The sequence below is a fragment of the Penaeus monodon genome, chromosome 12 (genome assembly GCF_015228065.2).
Source record: "Penaeus monodon isolate SGIC_2016 chromosome 12, NSTDA_Pmon_1, whole genome shotgun sequence".
NCBI lineage: Eukaryota > Metazoa > Arthropoda > Malacostraca > Decapoda > Penaeidae > Penaeus > Penaeus monodon.
Window position 1 is genome coordinate 326,286 of NC_051397.1, and position 12,983 is coordinate 339,268.

At 34.0% G+C, this 12,983-nt stretch overlaps 2 protein-coding genes across 2 annotated transcripts in view; one reads left to right on the forward strand and one right to left on the reverse strand.

Annotated features, from left to right (window-relative positions):
- Positions 1-5,272: 5,272 nt before the first annotated feature.
- The window catches only part of LOC119579180 (serine-protein kinase ATM-like), a gene marked incomplete in the record, with an annotated part of 36,127 nt that continues 28,416 nt past the window's right edge, over positions 5,273-12,983 (forward strand). The window contains 2 exon segments of the mRNA XM_037926878.1: positions 5,273-5,406; positions 5,699-5,757. Of these exon segments, the coding sequence (XP_037782806.1) occupies positions 5,348-5,406; positions 5,699-5,757 (118 nt within the window).
- LOC119579182 (serine-protein kinase ATM-like) lies at positions 7,613-11,321 on the reverse strand. The gene is made up of 6 exons (XM_037926880.1): positions 11,057-11,321; positions 10,704-10,854; positions 10,310-10,509; positions 8,514-8,698; positions 8,038-8,172; positions 7,613-7,745 (listed from the first exon to the last, which is right to left on the reverse strand). The coding sequence occupies exons 1-6, from the start codon at positions 11,174-11,176 to the stop codon at positions 7,628-7,630; spliced, it is 909 nt and encodes a 302-aa protein (XP_037782808.1). The 5' UTR covers positions 11,177-11,321; the 3' UTR covers positions 7,613-7,627.

Below are 12,983 nucleotides of genomic sequence, written 5' to 3' on the forward strand. Positions count from 1 at the left end.
GGTTTAATAGTATTGGCCAATAAGGTGCTAGGAGATTGAGAAAATATATTCACAAGAACAGATTACATAAAGTCAGCCATTACAATATGGTTGATTCCATAAAAGATATAGAAGTGTTCCCAACCTGTTAACACTTGCAACCAAATTGTCAAACCTCTGTTGTATCCATAATCTCCCAACATAACTTTTTCTAAAGAAAAAAATAGATTTAGCAGTCTGCACAAGCCTTATTTATCTATTCGTGATATGATATTCCTTGAATTCATATCGTCATAGTATGTTTGTGATATGATTACTGGCAAAGACTTAGCAGAATTACCAATATTTTCTTCCACTAAGGCTTTGTAGCCTGCTGATAACCCTCTGCAGTCTCCTTAGGGGTCATGGCCCACTAGTTGAAAGCAGCTGATATAAAGTAATGAAAAGAAATTGAACACACAAAAATTATAATGCTCACAAGTTTGACATATCACAAGTAACTAATCTTATAGAAAAGATCAGATATTACAATCTACAATCTAAAACAGCTAAGCACATATGAATATAACTAAAATGATAGTTCATAAGATATTCCCTGCAGACCTTTATGGTCACTAGGTGATTTTAAACAGAATTCTCACTGAGCAGCTAGGCTCCCTAGGCCATTCTTTTAGATGATGAAAGCTATGAATCGGGCATATGCATTGACAGCAGCAGATGAGCAGGCCAGCAGTCTTTCCTGTCTCATATACCACCATTGTTGAGAGGGAACTGGTGTTGAAATAGACTATAACTCTAGGAACCTTTGAAGTATAACAGGATTATTTAAATGATATCAAGTGGTGCCTGAGGCAAGAGGCAAAGATCATGGTATGTGAGGCAAAATTTAAGAGTGTAAATCTTTTTCCAGGTAGTTATTTCTTGTGACACATCAATTTTTAAGGTATACCACTTGTATCTCTAAATTCAGATAGTGGGCCTTTCTTGATTTGTCCTTTGCTCACATCTTGCCACCTCATTCATGGTGTAGCAAAATATATGGGCAGTTGTCCTTCCCCAAACACAGAAATATTATGGAACATGAGTAGTAACATGTCATTATTTTCTTCTTAGAAACAAGAGTCTCTAATTAACTGTAATAATCTTTTTTTAATCATCAGACTATCAATTTTTAAAATATGCCATACTGGTGTTTCTATTTCACAACTTACAGCATCACATTTTCTGTTATACAGTAATGGGTATCCTCTGTAAATTGCATTTTCAAAGCAATCTAAAACAATTATTATATAAAGCAGTTGATCAAGATTGGGTCCAAGTACATGTGCATGTACTTGGTCTTAAGTACAGCTTTTTATGTACTTAGACATTGTGTTTAACCCCTCACAGAAATCCCTGAGAGTGATAAACTCTAGTGGTTTCTGGCAATGGCCAGACACTGGGTGCGGGGTTCTGCTACATCAAGCCAAACATCCCGCTTCACGTGCTCTGGCGCATCGCCGCATGTATTAGGTGTACCCCGCAGACCAAGCGATTTGTTATGGTGCTGGTACACATGACCTGGCAGTGATAGGTTAAAAATTTAATGATACTTGTACTTGTACTTAGACCCAATGTACTTGAAAAATACATTCAAGTATAAACAAATGCATTGTATTAAATAAAAAATATTCTGTAAGTGTTATGATACTGTAGTCCAATATAAATATCCAGGGACTTGAACTTGGTCACATGTACTTGGACCCAACCCTGCAGTTGGTACTTGATGCACATGTTAACAGTATCCTCATGCACGCACAAGTTGACTCACAAATTTCCTTTTCTCAGTTAAGTATTAGTCATTAAACATCTACAATGAATCCTAGCCACGACATTGGGTGTTTCAGGGTACTCATGTCATTCAAAAATTAATTACTTTGAATGATATTCTTATAGATTCAAAACCCCATAGATGATTATTCTATTTTCACTGTTGTAAGATTTTGTATGGAATAGCATATCTTGTGTAATCATGTTCGTGTTCATGTCATTTGTCTAGTATGCAATTTGTATTGGTTTGTTGTGGAATAACTTTGTTAATTCTTTTACATTCCATTTTTTAATTTATTTTTTATATTTTTTTCCAATCCTGTACCTTCTTTTCAATTATGACACTGGTTCTCACCCGTAGATTTGCTGAGGATTTGTATTTGGGTGTACGAAAAGGGGATTCCCAATGCAGACAGCACAGCAATCATTGGAGTGGTGGAGGGCATAGTGAAATGCTGCTGTAGAACACTTGGCAGCCACACCCCCATGGTCATCCTGCGACCAGTTCCATGCTTCCTTAGAAGGAGTCTTACCAACAGCAAGCTCTCATCCCAATATGTATTGCAGACCAGCTTTCTCAGCCTGCTCTTGACTTTCACAAAGGCGGTGGGTCTGCATTGGTTGTGCTTGGGAGAGGGAATTGTGTGATTGCATAAGTTTTAGTGTAACAGTGTATGTTATTGTGTGTATTTGTGTATGATTATGCAGTTGTTTGTGCATGTATGGAAGTGTAGTTCATGTATGTCTGTATTTATGGGTATGTCCATGTTTTGTATCTTTTTCCTGAATTACTCACATTTCACAACAGATGGCAGGCGAGTGGCGTCAACTGGTGTGCAGTATTGGCGAGGAAACTTTCAATCATGTCTTGGCCATGTGGGACAGCAGGCCATCTCTGCGCCAGTCACAGCTCCTTGAGTACTTGAACTTGTTGATCCTTGTTCATGATCCACAAGAAGGTAGGTGGCAATGCTTGATGGTAGCCTTTTTCTGTCTGTCTATCTCTCCTGGTGTTTTTTCCTTTTTTTTCTTTCATTCTTTTTTTCTTTCTTTCTTTCTTTTTTCTTTCATTGTGAATGTTTCTAAATACCCTTTCTTGTGAGTTTTGATTTGTTAGTTCATTTTCTAATTTTCATCATTCCATTACCACTTCAGAAGGGACCCACAAGGAGGGGAGCATAAGTACTGACCCCATCACTTGGCAACGTTGCTTGCACCGCCTCTATCAACTTATCCATGACCACCTAAGTCAGCTGAGTACCAAAAACAAGCTATCTGGGGTTTCTGGTAGTTTTAGTGCAGATCAGCAGACAATACCACAGAATCTGGTGTTGTTATCTGCCAGGCTGTGCAGCAAGGTAAATGTCTACGTGTTATTGTATGTGTTTGTAGTGACTGTTTTCTACAAGAGCAAGTGTAGGGTAGGGTCTAGATAAATTAGCCCATTGTGGATGAATATCACCACATAGTTAACATAAGAAATTTTGGCCTCATGATGGCTGTCAAGTACATATTGATGCTTATTGTTTTGACTTAGGAATAGGAAGTATCAGTTCTCTTTTTGATGGCAGGTTTTAGGTGCATACTGGAATTGCTTTATTTATTCATTTAGCATCTCGTTTATTGTTATAGCCTCCATGTGTGCATGTGTATGTTTGGACTGGTAACTATGGCAGAAGGTAGTAATTAGTGGAGGAAATTCACCATTTTATGAAAGAAATTAAGTAGGGGGTGCTTGATTTGTCTTAAATTGGTGGGTGTGTGATGAAGCAAAGCTATTCTACTCATTGTATGTGAAATGGACAATTCAGTACATTTTGGCTTGGCCATAATTAAAGAAATCTTGATGCACATGAGTTTCTCATCTTTCGAGTTTTGTAGAGATGCTAAGGGAAGTCCAAGTGTGGCAAGGGGTATAAAATTTTAATCATTCTGGTAAACTATCACTACTTGCTTCTTGCAACTGTGCTGCTCTCTGGTCTGCTGCTACTTGCAGGTGAATTCATTATTGTTTTTTCAACATATCCCACACCCCAGCCCCACCTTGATGGCTTATATTTCCTTCATCTTTTTTCACCTACTGGAAAATAAAAGTAAAAACATTTTGTATTCATTTTGTCTTACATACTCTACATTATCTTAATAGTGTCCTGGTGTGAACCATGTGCCTGTTTGTTTTTATGCCTTCAGTGGCATGACAAAAAGCCTGTGACATGGCTTCATTGGTCCACAAATCCAAGGTGGTTAGTAAAATGTCCCTTAATAGGTTTGAGAGGATCAGAGATGGACACTGAATGAATTTGATGCAGCAATAATGAATTCAACCTGAAAAATACAATCACTGCCCCTTGTACAGCTTGCAGAATCAGGGGAGGTAATCAAGGTTATCTTACTTTTGCTGTTACATAGAAAACTGTAAAACCTCAAGAGGATGAGACAAAAACATGTGAGGCACTATGCAAGGATCTCTTCCAAAATACATGAAAGAAATATCCCAGTCTATGTGACCACTTCCGAGCCACATTGCATTTACAAAGTAGACTGGATTAGGGGAATTATGCTTTTGAGGTAGTACTTATTTTTTTTTTTTCTTCATCAGTGTCTCAAAGACAAGGTGTAGTAGTAATAAGGACCTTGGTAACTGGAATTTTTATGAGCTACATAAATATCTAGCTTCCGTAGAGCAAGTAACTGGAAAGGGTCTGAATCCTATGCAAACTCACCTGAATTGAACCAGAGCATGCTAGGTTGGTGAGGCAAAATCTCAGGCCCCTCTACAAATGCCTGAATAGCCTACATGTGCTCAGATTTGCATGAACAGGCCTATATGATGTCCTAGAGAAAAGAAAAAGGAAGAAGAATTAGGTATAAAAAAATCTAACCCTGTTACTCAGCCTCACACTTTCCCCCCTTTCCCCATCCCATAATAAGATAATCCATGATTCCCTTTTACTCTAGATTTTCCAAGACACTGCAAACTATGGTGTTCTGGACATCACTCAGTCAAGCAGCACCCAAACAAATGCTGACATGAGTGTGACACAGGCTGGAAAGGCTAACAAGAGAAGGAGGATTGAAGTTGGCCTACAACCTTTAACCTCCAAGCTAAAGGAAGAAGGAACTCATCCGCACGTGATTCCTTGGTTGGTAACGGTGAAGATTTTCTTTGTTGTTAGTTGGTTAGTTTAAGCTTTGCATTGTGGTTGTGTAATAAGTAGTGTTGTCCTTACTGTTGTATGTGATAAAAGTACATAGCTAAAGTTTAGTAATAGCAAATCAACCTCCAGAATTTAGGTGATCTGTTCACCCAGAACACTTAAGATTGCTCATATTTGAAAGTAATGTTTTACTTTCCTTCACTTCTCTTTTTTAAGTCTCATTTTTTATATTCTCTTAGATAGGATGTAGATGTAAAATCTGAACTATGCTGGCTAGTGGATCTCATGTAAGTTGCTTATCTTTGACCTTTTATTCCATCCTTCAGGTACCAAATTCTCTTGGAGTTGCTGAAATCGTACTCAGGCATTTTTGATCCTGAAAGGTGCTTGCTGATGTTGGTATGTTCACCTGTACCCTGGGAGAGAGCAGGGTGGCATTTGTACAAGAACACATTATACAGTATGTATTTGTTTACAATTTGTTTTTCAATGAAAGAATTATAGATATATAAAGGAGAAGATTTGCCAAATAACTATAGATGCAAGATTATTGTTTTATCAAAGTAGTCAAAATCTTTAGAAATAGAAACACTTGTAAAACCATAATACTTTTATGATAATATTTGAATTATTGATTTTCATTGGTTCTTATTATCATTGTTGTTTTTTACTTGATTATCATATAGTCATTGTTTTTTTATCTTTTTTTTCTGTAAAAATTGGATCTTATTGATAGCTATATTGCCTGATAGGTGTCTAGGAGCTCTTGCGTTGCAGTACAACAAAGTTTTCCCTGAGAAAAGTGCTCACACAAACAGATGAGGAGTGGCAAATGGTCCCCTGTTGGGATCTTGTACTAAGGTGTGTTAGATTGACTTTATTTTAACTCCAAAAGATTACATTTTCTCAACCTCGCTTTGGTGCCCAACTGCAGAAAGTCAGGAAATGGAAATGATGTGTGTGAAAGCCCCTTCCCACTCTCCTTCCCATTGGTTTATATTTCAAAAGAAAATTGCTGTGATATGACTTTGCAGTACCCCATACACAATTTCCCATATTTATATATATGTGTGTGTGTGTATTATATATAAATATATATATATATATATATATATATATATATATATATATATAATATACTAATATAATAATATATATATAATATGTATCTATATATATATATGATATATATATAATGAATATATAATAATATATATATATAGATAGAATATATATAATATATATATTATATATATATATAGTGATATATATATATATATATAATATAAATATATAATATATTACATTATATAAATAATATAGAATATATATATATAATATATATATATATAATAATATATATATATATATATCATATATATCATATATTTTTACATATGTACTATTAATATATTTATTATATATAATATATAATATTGATATAATATATGATATAAATTTTGATATAATATATGATATAAATATATAAAAATATGTGATTAAATATGTATTAATAATGATATATATAATGATATATATATATTATATATATAAAATAATATATATTATATATATTATATATGTATATACTATTTATATATATATTATATATATCTATATATATATATATCTATATTATTGTATATATATATTTATATTATATATATATATATATTATACTATATATATATATAAACCCTATTAATATTGACAAAATGTAGATAAGGTAAAATGAATGAATTTTCACAATACAATATTGTGAGATATTCATCTCATTCATACTTATCTTTCATATATTATATATATATATATTATAAATAATATATATATATTTATATATATATATATTATATATATAAAATAATTTTTATAATACATATGTAAATATAATATATATATATAATAATATATATAATAAAATATATTTAATATATATATATAATATTTTATAAAATATATATTATATATATTATTTATATATATAATTTTAATATATATTATCATATATTATATATATAATATATTGTATATATATATATATATTATTTTATTTATATATAGATATAATTATTATTATAATTAATATATAATATATTTTTATATAATATATATATATATATAAATCATTATACTATATATATATTAAAAATATTTTAGATATATATATATATATATAATATATTATATAATATATATATAGATATATATATATATAATATATATTATATAATATTATATATTATATAATTATATATATATATATATATATAATATATATATATTATATATATATATATATTATATATATTATATTATATATTATATTAATATATATTATATATATATATATATTATATAATACATATATTAATAGATACATATATAAATATATGTTACATATATATATATATATATATTATATATATATATATATATATATATATATATATATATATTTATTTATATATAATACACACACACACATATATATAAATATGGGAAATTGTGTATGGGGTACTGCAAAGTCATATCACAGCAATTTTCTTTTGAAATATAAACCAATGGGAAGGAGAGTGGGAAGGGGCTTTCACACACATCATTTCCATTTCCTGACTTTCTGCAGTTGGGCACCAAAGCGAGGTTGAGAAAATGTAATCTTTTGGAGTTAAAATAAAGTCAATCTAAACACACCTTAGTACAAGATCCCAAACAGGGGACCATTTGCCACTCCTCATCTGTTTGTGAGCACTTTTCTCAGGGAAAACTTTGTTGTACTGCAACGCAAGAGCTCCTAGACACCTATTAGGCAATATAACTATCAATAAGATCCAATTTTTACAGAAAAAAAAGATAAAAAAACAATGACTATATGATAATCAAGTAAAAAACAACAATGATAATAAGAACCATTGAAAATCAATAACTCAAATATTATCATAAAAGTATTATGGTTTTACAAGTGTTTCTATTTCTAAAGATTTTGACTACTTTGATAAAACAATAATCTTGCATCTATAGTTATTTGGCAAATCTTCTCCTTTATATATCTATAATTCTTTCATTGAAAAACAAATTGTAAACAAATACATACTGTATAATGTGTTCTTGTACAAATGCCACCCTGCTCTCTCCCAGGGTACAGGTGAACATATCCAACATCAGCAAGCACCTTTCAGGATCAAAAATGCCTGAGTACGATTTCAGCAACTCCAAGAGAATTTGGTACCTGAAGGATGGAATAAAAGGTCAAAGATAAGCAACTTACATGAGATCCACTAGCCAGCATAGTTCAGATTTTACATCTACATCCTATCTAAGAGAATATAAAAAATGAGACTTAAAAAAGAGAAGTGAAGGAAAGTAAAACATTACTTTCAAATATGAGCAATCTTAAGTGTTCTGGGTGAACAGATCACCTAAATTCTGGAGGTTGATTTGCTATTACTAAACTTTAGCTATGTACTTTTATCACATACAACAGTAAGGACAACACTACTTATTACACAACCACAATGCAAAGCTTAAACTAACCAACTAACAACAAAGAAAATCTTCACCGTTACCAACCAAGGAATCACGTGCGGATGAGTTCCTTCTTCCTTTAGCTTGGAGGTTAAAGGTTGTAGGCCAACTTCAATCCTCCTCCTCTTGTTAGCCTTTCCAGCCTGTGTCACACTCATGTCAGCATTTGTTTGGGTGCTGCTTGACTGAGTGATGTCCAGAACACCATAGTTTGCAGTGTCTTGGAAAATCTAGAGTAAAAGGGAATCATGGATTATCTTATTATGGGATGGGGAAAGGGGGGAAAGTGTGAGGCTGAGTAACAGGGTTAGATTTTTTTATGCCTAATTCTTCTTCCTTTTTCTTTTCTCTAGGACATCATATAGGCCTGTTCATGGAAATCTGAGCACATGTAGGCTATTGAGGCCATTGTAGAGGGGCCTGAGATTTTGCCTCACCAACCTAGCATGCTCTGGTTCAATTCAGGTGAGTTTGCATAGGATTCAGACCCTTTCCAGTTACTTGCTCTACGGAAGCTAGATATTTATGTAGCTCATAAAAATTCCAGTTACCAAGGTCCTTATTACTACTACACCTTGTCTTTGAGACACTGATGAAGAAAAAAAAAAAATAAGTACTACCTCAAAAGCAGAATTCCCCTAATCCAGTCTACTTTGTAAATGCAATGTGGCTCAGAAGTGGTCACACAGACTGGGATATTTCTTTCATGTATTTTGGAAGAGATCCTTGCATAGTGCCTCACATGTTTTTGTCTCATCCTCTTGAGGTTTTATAGTTTTCTATGTAACAGCAAAAGTAAAATAACCTTGATTACCTCCCCTGATTCTGCAAGCTGTACAAGGGGCAGTGATTGTATTTTTCAGGTTGAATTCATTATTGCTGCATCAAATTCATTCAGTGTCCATCTCTGATCCTCTCAAACCTATTAAGGGACATTTTACTAACCACCTTGGATTTGTGGACCAATGAAGCCATGTCACAGGCTTTTTGTCATGCCACTGAAGGCATAAAAACAAACAGGTACATGGTTCACACCAGGACACTATTAAGATAATGTAGAGTATGTAAGACAAAATGAATACAAAATGTTTTTACTTTTATTTTCCAGTAGGTGAAAAAAGATGAAGGAAATATAAGCCATCAAGGTGGATGGAACCTTGGCTGGGGTGTGGGATATGTTAAAAAAACAATAATGAATTCGCCTGCAAGTAGCAGTAGACCAGAGAACAGCACGGTTGCAAGAAGCAAGTAGTGATAGTTTACCAGAATGATTAAAATTTTATACCCCTTGCCACACTTGGACTTCCCTTAGCATCTCTACAAAACTCGAAAGATGAGAAACTCATGTGCATCAAGATTTCTTTAATTATGGCCAAGCCAAAATGTACTGAATTGTCCATTTCACATACAATGAGTAGAATAGCTTTGCTTCATCACACACCCACCAATTTAAGACAAATCAAGCACCCCCTACTTAATTTCTTTCATAAAATGGTGAATTTCCTCCACTAATTACTACCTTCTGCCATAGTTACCAGTCAAACATACACATGCACACATGGAGGCTATAACAATAAACGAGATGCTAAATGAATAAATAAAGCAATTCTAGTATGCACCTAAAACCTGCCATCAAAAAGAAGAACTGACACTTTCCCATTCCTAAGTCAAAACAATAAGCATCAATATGTACTTGACAGCCATCATGAGGCCAAAATTTCTTATGTTAACTATGTGGTGCTATTCATCCACAATGGGCTAATTTATCTAGACCCTACCCTACACTTGCTCTTGTAGAAAACAGTCACTACAAACACATACAATAACACGTAGACATTTACCTTGCTGCACAGCCTGGCAGATAACAACACCAGATTCTGTGGTATTGTCTGCTGATCTGCACTAAAACTACCAGAAACCCCAGATAGCTTGTTTTTGGTACTCAGCTGACTTAGGTGGTCATGGATAAGTTGATAGAGGCGGTGCAAGCAACGTTGCCAAGTGATGGGGTCAGTACTTATGCTCCCCTCCTTGTGGGTCCCTGAAGTGGTAATGGAATGATGAAAATTAGAAAATGAACAAATCAAAACTTTCACAAGAAAGGGTATTTAGAAACATTCACAATGAAAGAAAAAAGAAAGAAAGAAAGAAAAAAAGAATGAAAGAAAAAAAAGGAAAAAACACCAGGAGAGATAGACAGACAGAAAAAGGCTACCATCAAGCATTGCCACCTACCTTCTTGTGGATCATGAACAAGGATCAACAAGTTCAAGTACTCAAGGAGCTGTGACTGGCGCAGAGATGGCCTGCTGTCCCACATGGCCAAGACATGATTGAAAGTTTCCTCGCCAATACTGCACACCAGTTGACGCCACTCGCCTGCCATCTGTTGTGAAATGTGAGTAATTCAGGAAAAAGATACAAAACATGGACATACCCATAAATACAGACACACATGAACTACATTTCCATACATGCACAAACAACTGCATAATCATACACAAATACACACAATAACATACACTGTTACACTAAAACTTATGCAATCACACAATTCCCTCTCCCAAGCACAACCAATGCAGACCCACCGCCTTTGTGAAAGTCAAGAGTAGGCTGAGAAAGCTGGTCTGCAATACATATTGGGATGAGAGCTTGCTGTTGGTAAGACTCCTCCTAAGGAAGCATGGAACTGGTCGCAGGATGACCATGGGGGTGTGGCTGCCAAGTGTTCTACAGCAGCATTTCACTATGCCCTCCACCACTCCAATGATTGCTGTGCTGTCTGCATTGGGAATCCCCTTTTCGTACACCCAAATACAAATCCTCAGCAAATCTACGGGTGAGAACCAGTGTCATAATTGAAAAGAAGGTACAGGATTGGAAAAAAATATAAAAAAATAAATTAAAAAATGGAATGTAAAAGAATTAACAAAGTTATTCCAACAACAAACCAATACAAATTGCATACTAGACAAATGACATGAACACGAACATGATTACACAAGATATGCTATTCCATACAAAATCTTACAACAGTGAAAATAGAATAATCATCTATGGGGTTTTGAATCTATAAGAATATCATTCAAAGTAATTAATTTTTGAATGACATGAGTACCCTGAAACACCCAATGTCGTGGCTAGGATTCATTGTAGATGTTTAATGACTAATACTTAACTGAGAAAAGGAAATTTGTGAGTCAACTTGTGCGTGCATGAGGATACTGTTAACATGTGCATCAAGTACCAACTGCAGGGTTGGGTCCAAGTACATGTGACCAAGTTCAAGTCCCTGGATATTTATATTGGACTACAGTATCATAACACTTACAGAATATTTTTTATTTAATACAATGCATTTGTTTATACTTGAATGTATTTTTCAAGTACATTGGGTCTAAGTACAAGTACAAGTATCATTAAATTTTTAACCTATCACTGCCAGGTCATGTGTACCAGCACCATAACAAATCGCTTGGTCTGCGGGGTACAACCTAATACATGCGGCGATGCGCCAGAGCACGTGAAGCGGGATGTTTGGCTTGATGTAGCAGACCCCCGCACCCAGTGTCTGGCCATTGCCAGAAACCACTAGTTTATCAATCTCAGGGATTTCTGTGAGGGGTTAAACACAATGTCCAAGTACATAAAAAGCTGTACTTAAGACCAAGTACATGCACATGTACTTGGACCCAATCCTGATCAACTGCTTTATATAATAATTGTTTTAGATTGCTTTGAAAATGCAATTTACTGAGGATACCCATTACTGTATAACAGAAAATGTGATGCTGTAAGTTGTGAAATAGAAACACCAGTATGGCATATTCTAAAAATTGATAGTCTGATGATTAAAAAAAGTTTATTACAGTTAATTAGAGACTCTTGTTTCTAAGAAGAAAATAATGACATGTTACTACTCATGTTCCATAACATTTCTGTGTTTGGGGAAGGACAACTGCCTATATATTTTGCTACACCATGAATGAGGTGGCAAGATGTGAGCAAAGGACAAATCAAGAAAGGCCCACTATCTGAATTTATAGATACAAGTGGTATACCTTAAAAATTTATGTGTCACAAGAAATAATACCTGGAAAAAGATTTACACTCTTAAATTTTGCCTCACATACCATGATCTTTGCCTCTTGCCTAAGGCACCACTTGATATCATTTAAATAATCCTGTTATACTTCAAAGGTTCCTAGAGTTATAGTCTATTTCAACACCAGTTCCCTCTCAACAATGGTGGTATATGAGCCAGGAAAGACTGCTGGCCTGGTCATCTGCTGCTGTCAATGCATATGCCTGATTCATAGCTCTCATCATATCATTATCTAAAAGAATGGCCTAGGGAGCCTAGCTGCTCAGTGAGAATTCTGTTTAAAATCACCTAGTGACCATAAAGGTCTGCAGGGAATATCTTATGAACTATCATTTTAGTTATATTCATATGTGCTTAGCTGTTTTAGATTGTAGGTTTTTTGTAAATTCTGATCTTTTCTATAAGTGACT

Coding starts and splice junctions, on each gene's coding strand:
- LOC119579182 (XM_037926880.1), bottom strand. CDS start 11,176: ATGGTCATCCTGCGACCAGTTCCATGCTTCCTTAGGAGGAGTCTTACC. Junction 10,855..11,056: donor TCTTGACTTTCACAAAGGCG/GTGGGTCTGCAT, acceptor ATTTCACAACAG/ATGGCAGGCGAGTGGCGTCA. Junction 8,699..10,309: donor CTGCCAGGCTGTGCAGCAAG/GTAAATGTCTAC, acceptor CTTTTACTCTAG/ATTTTCCAAGACACTGCAAA.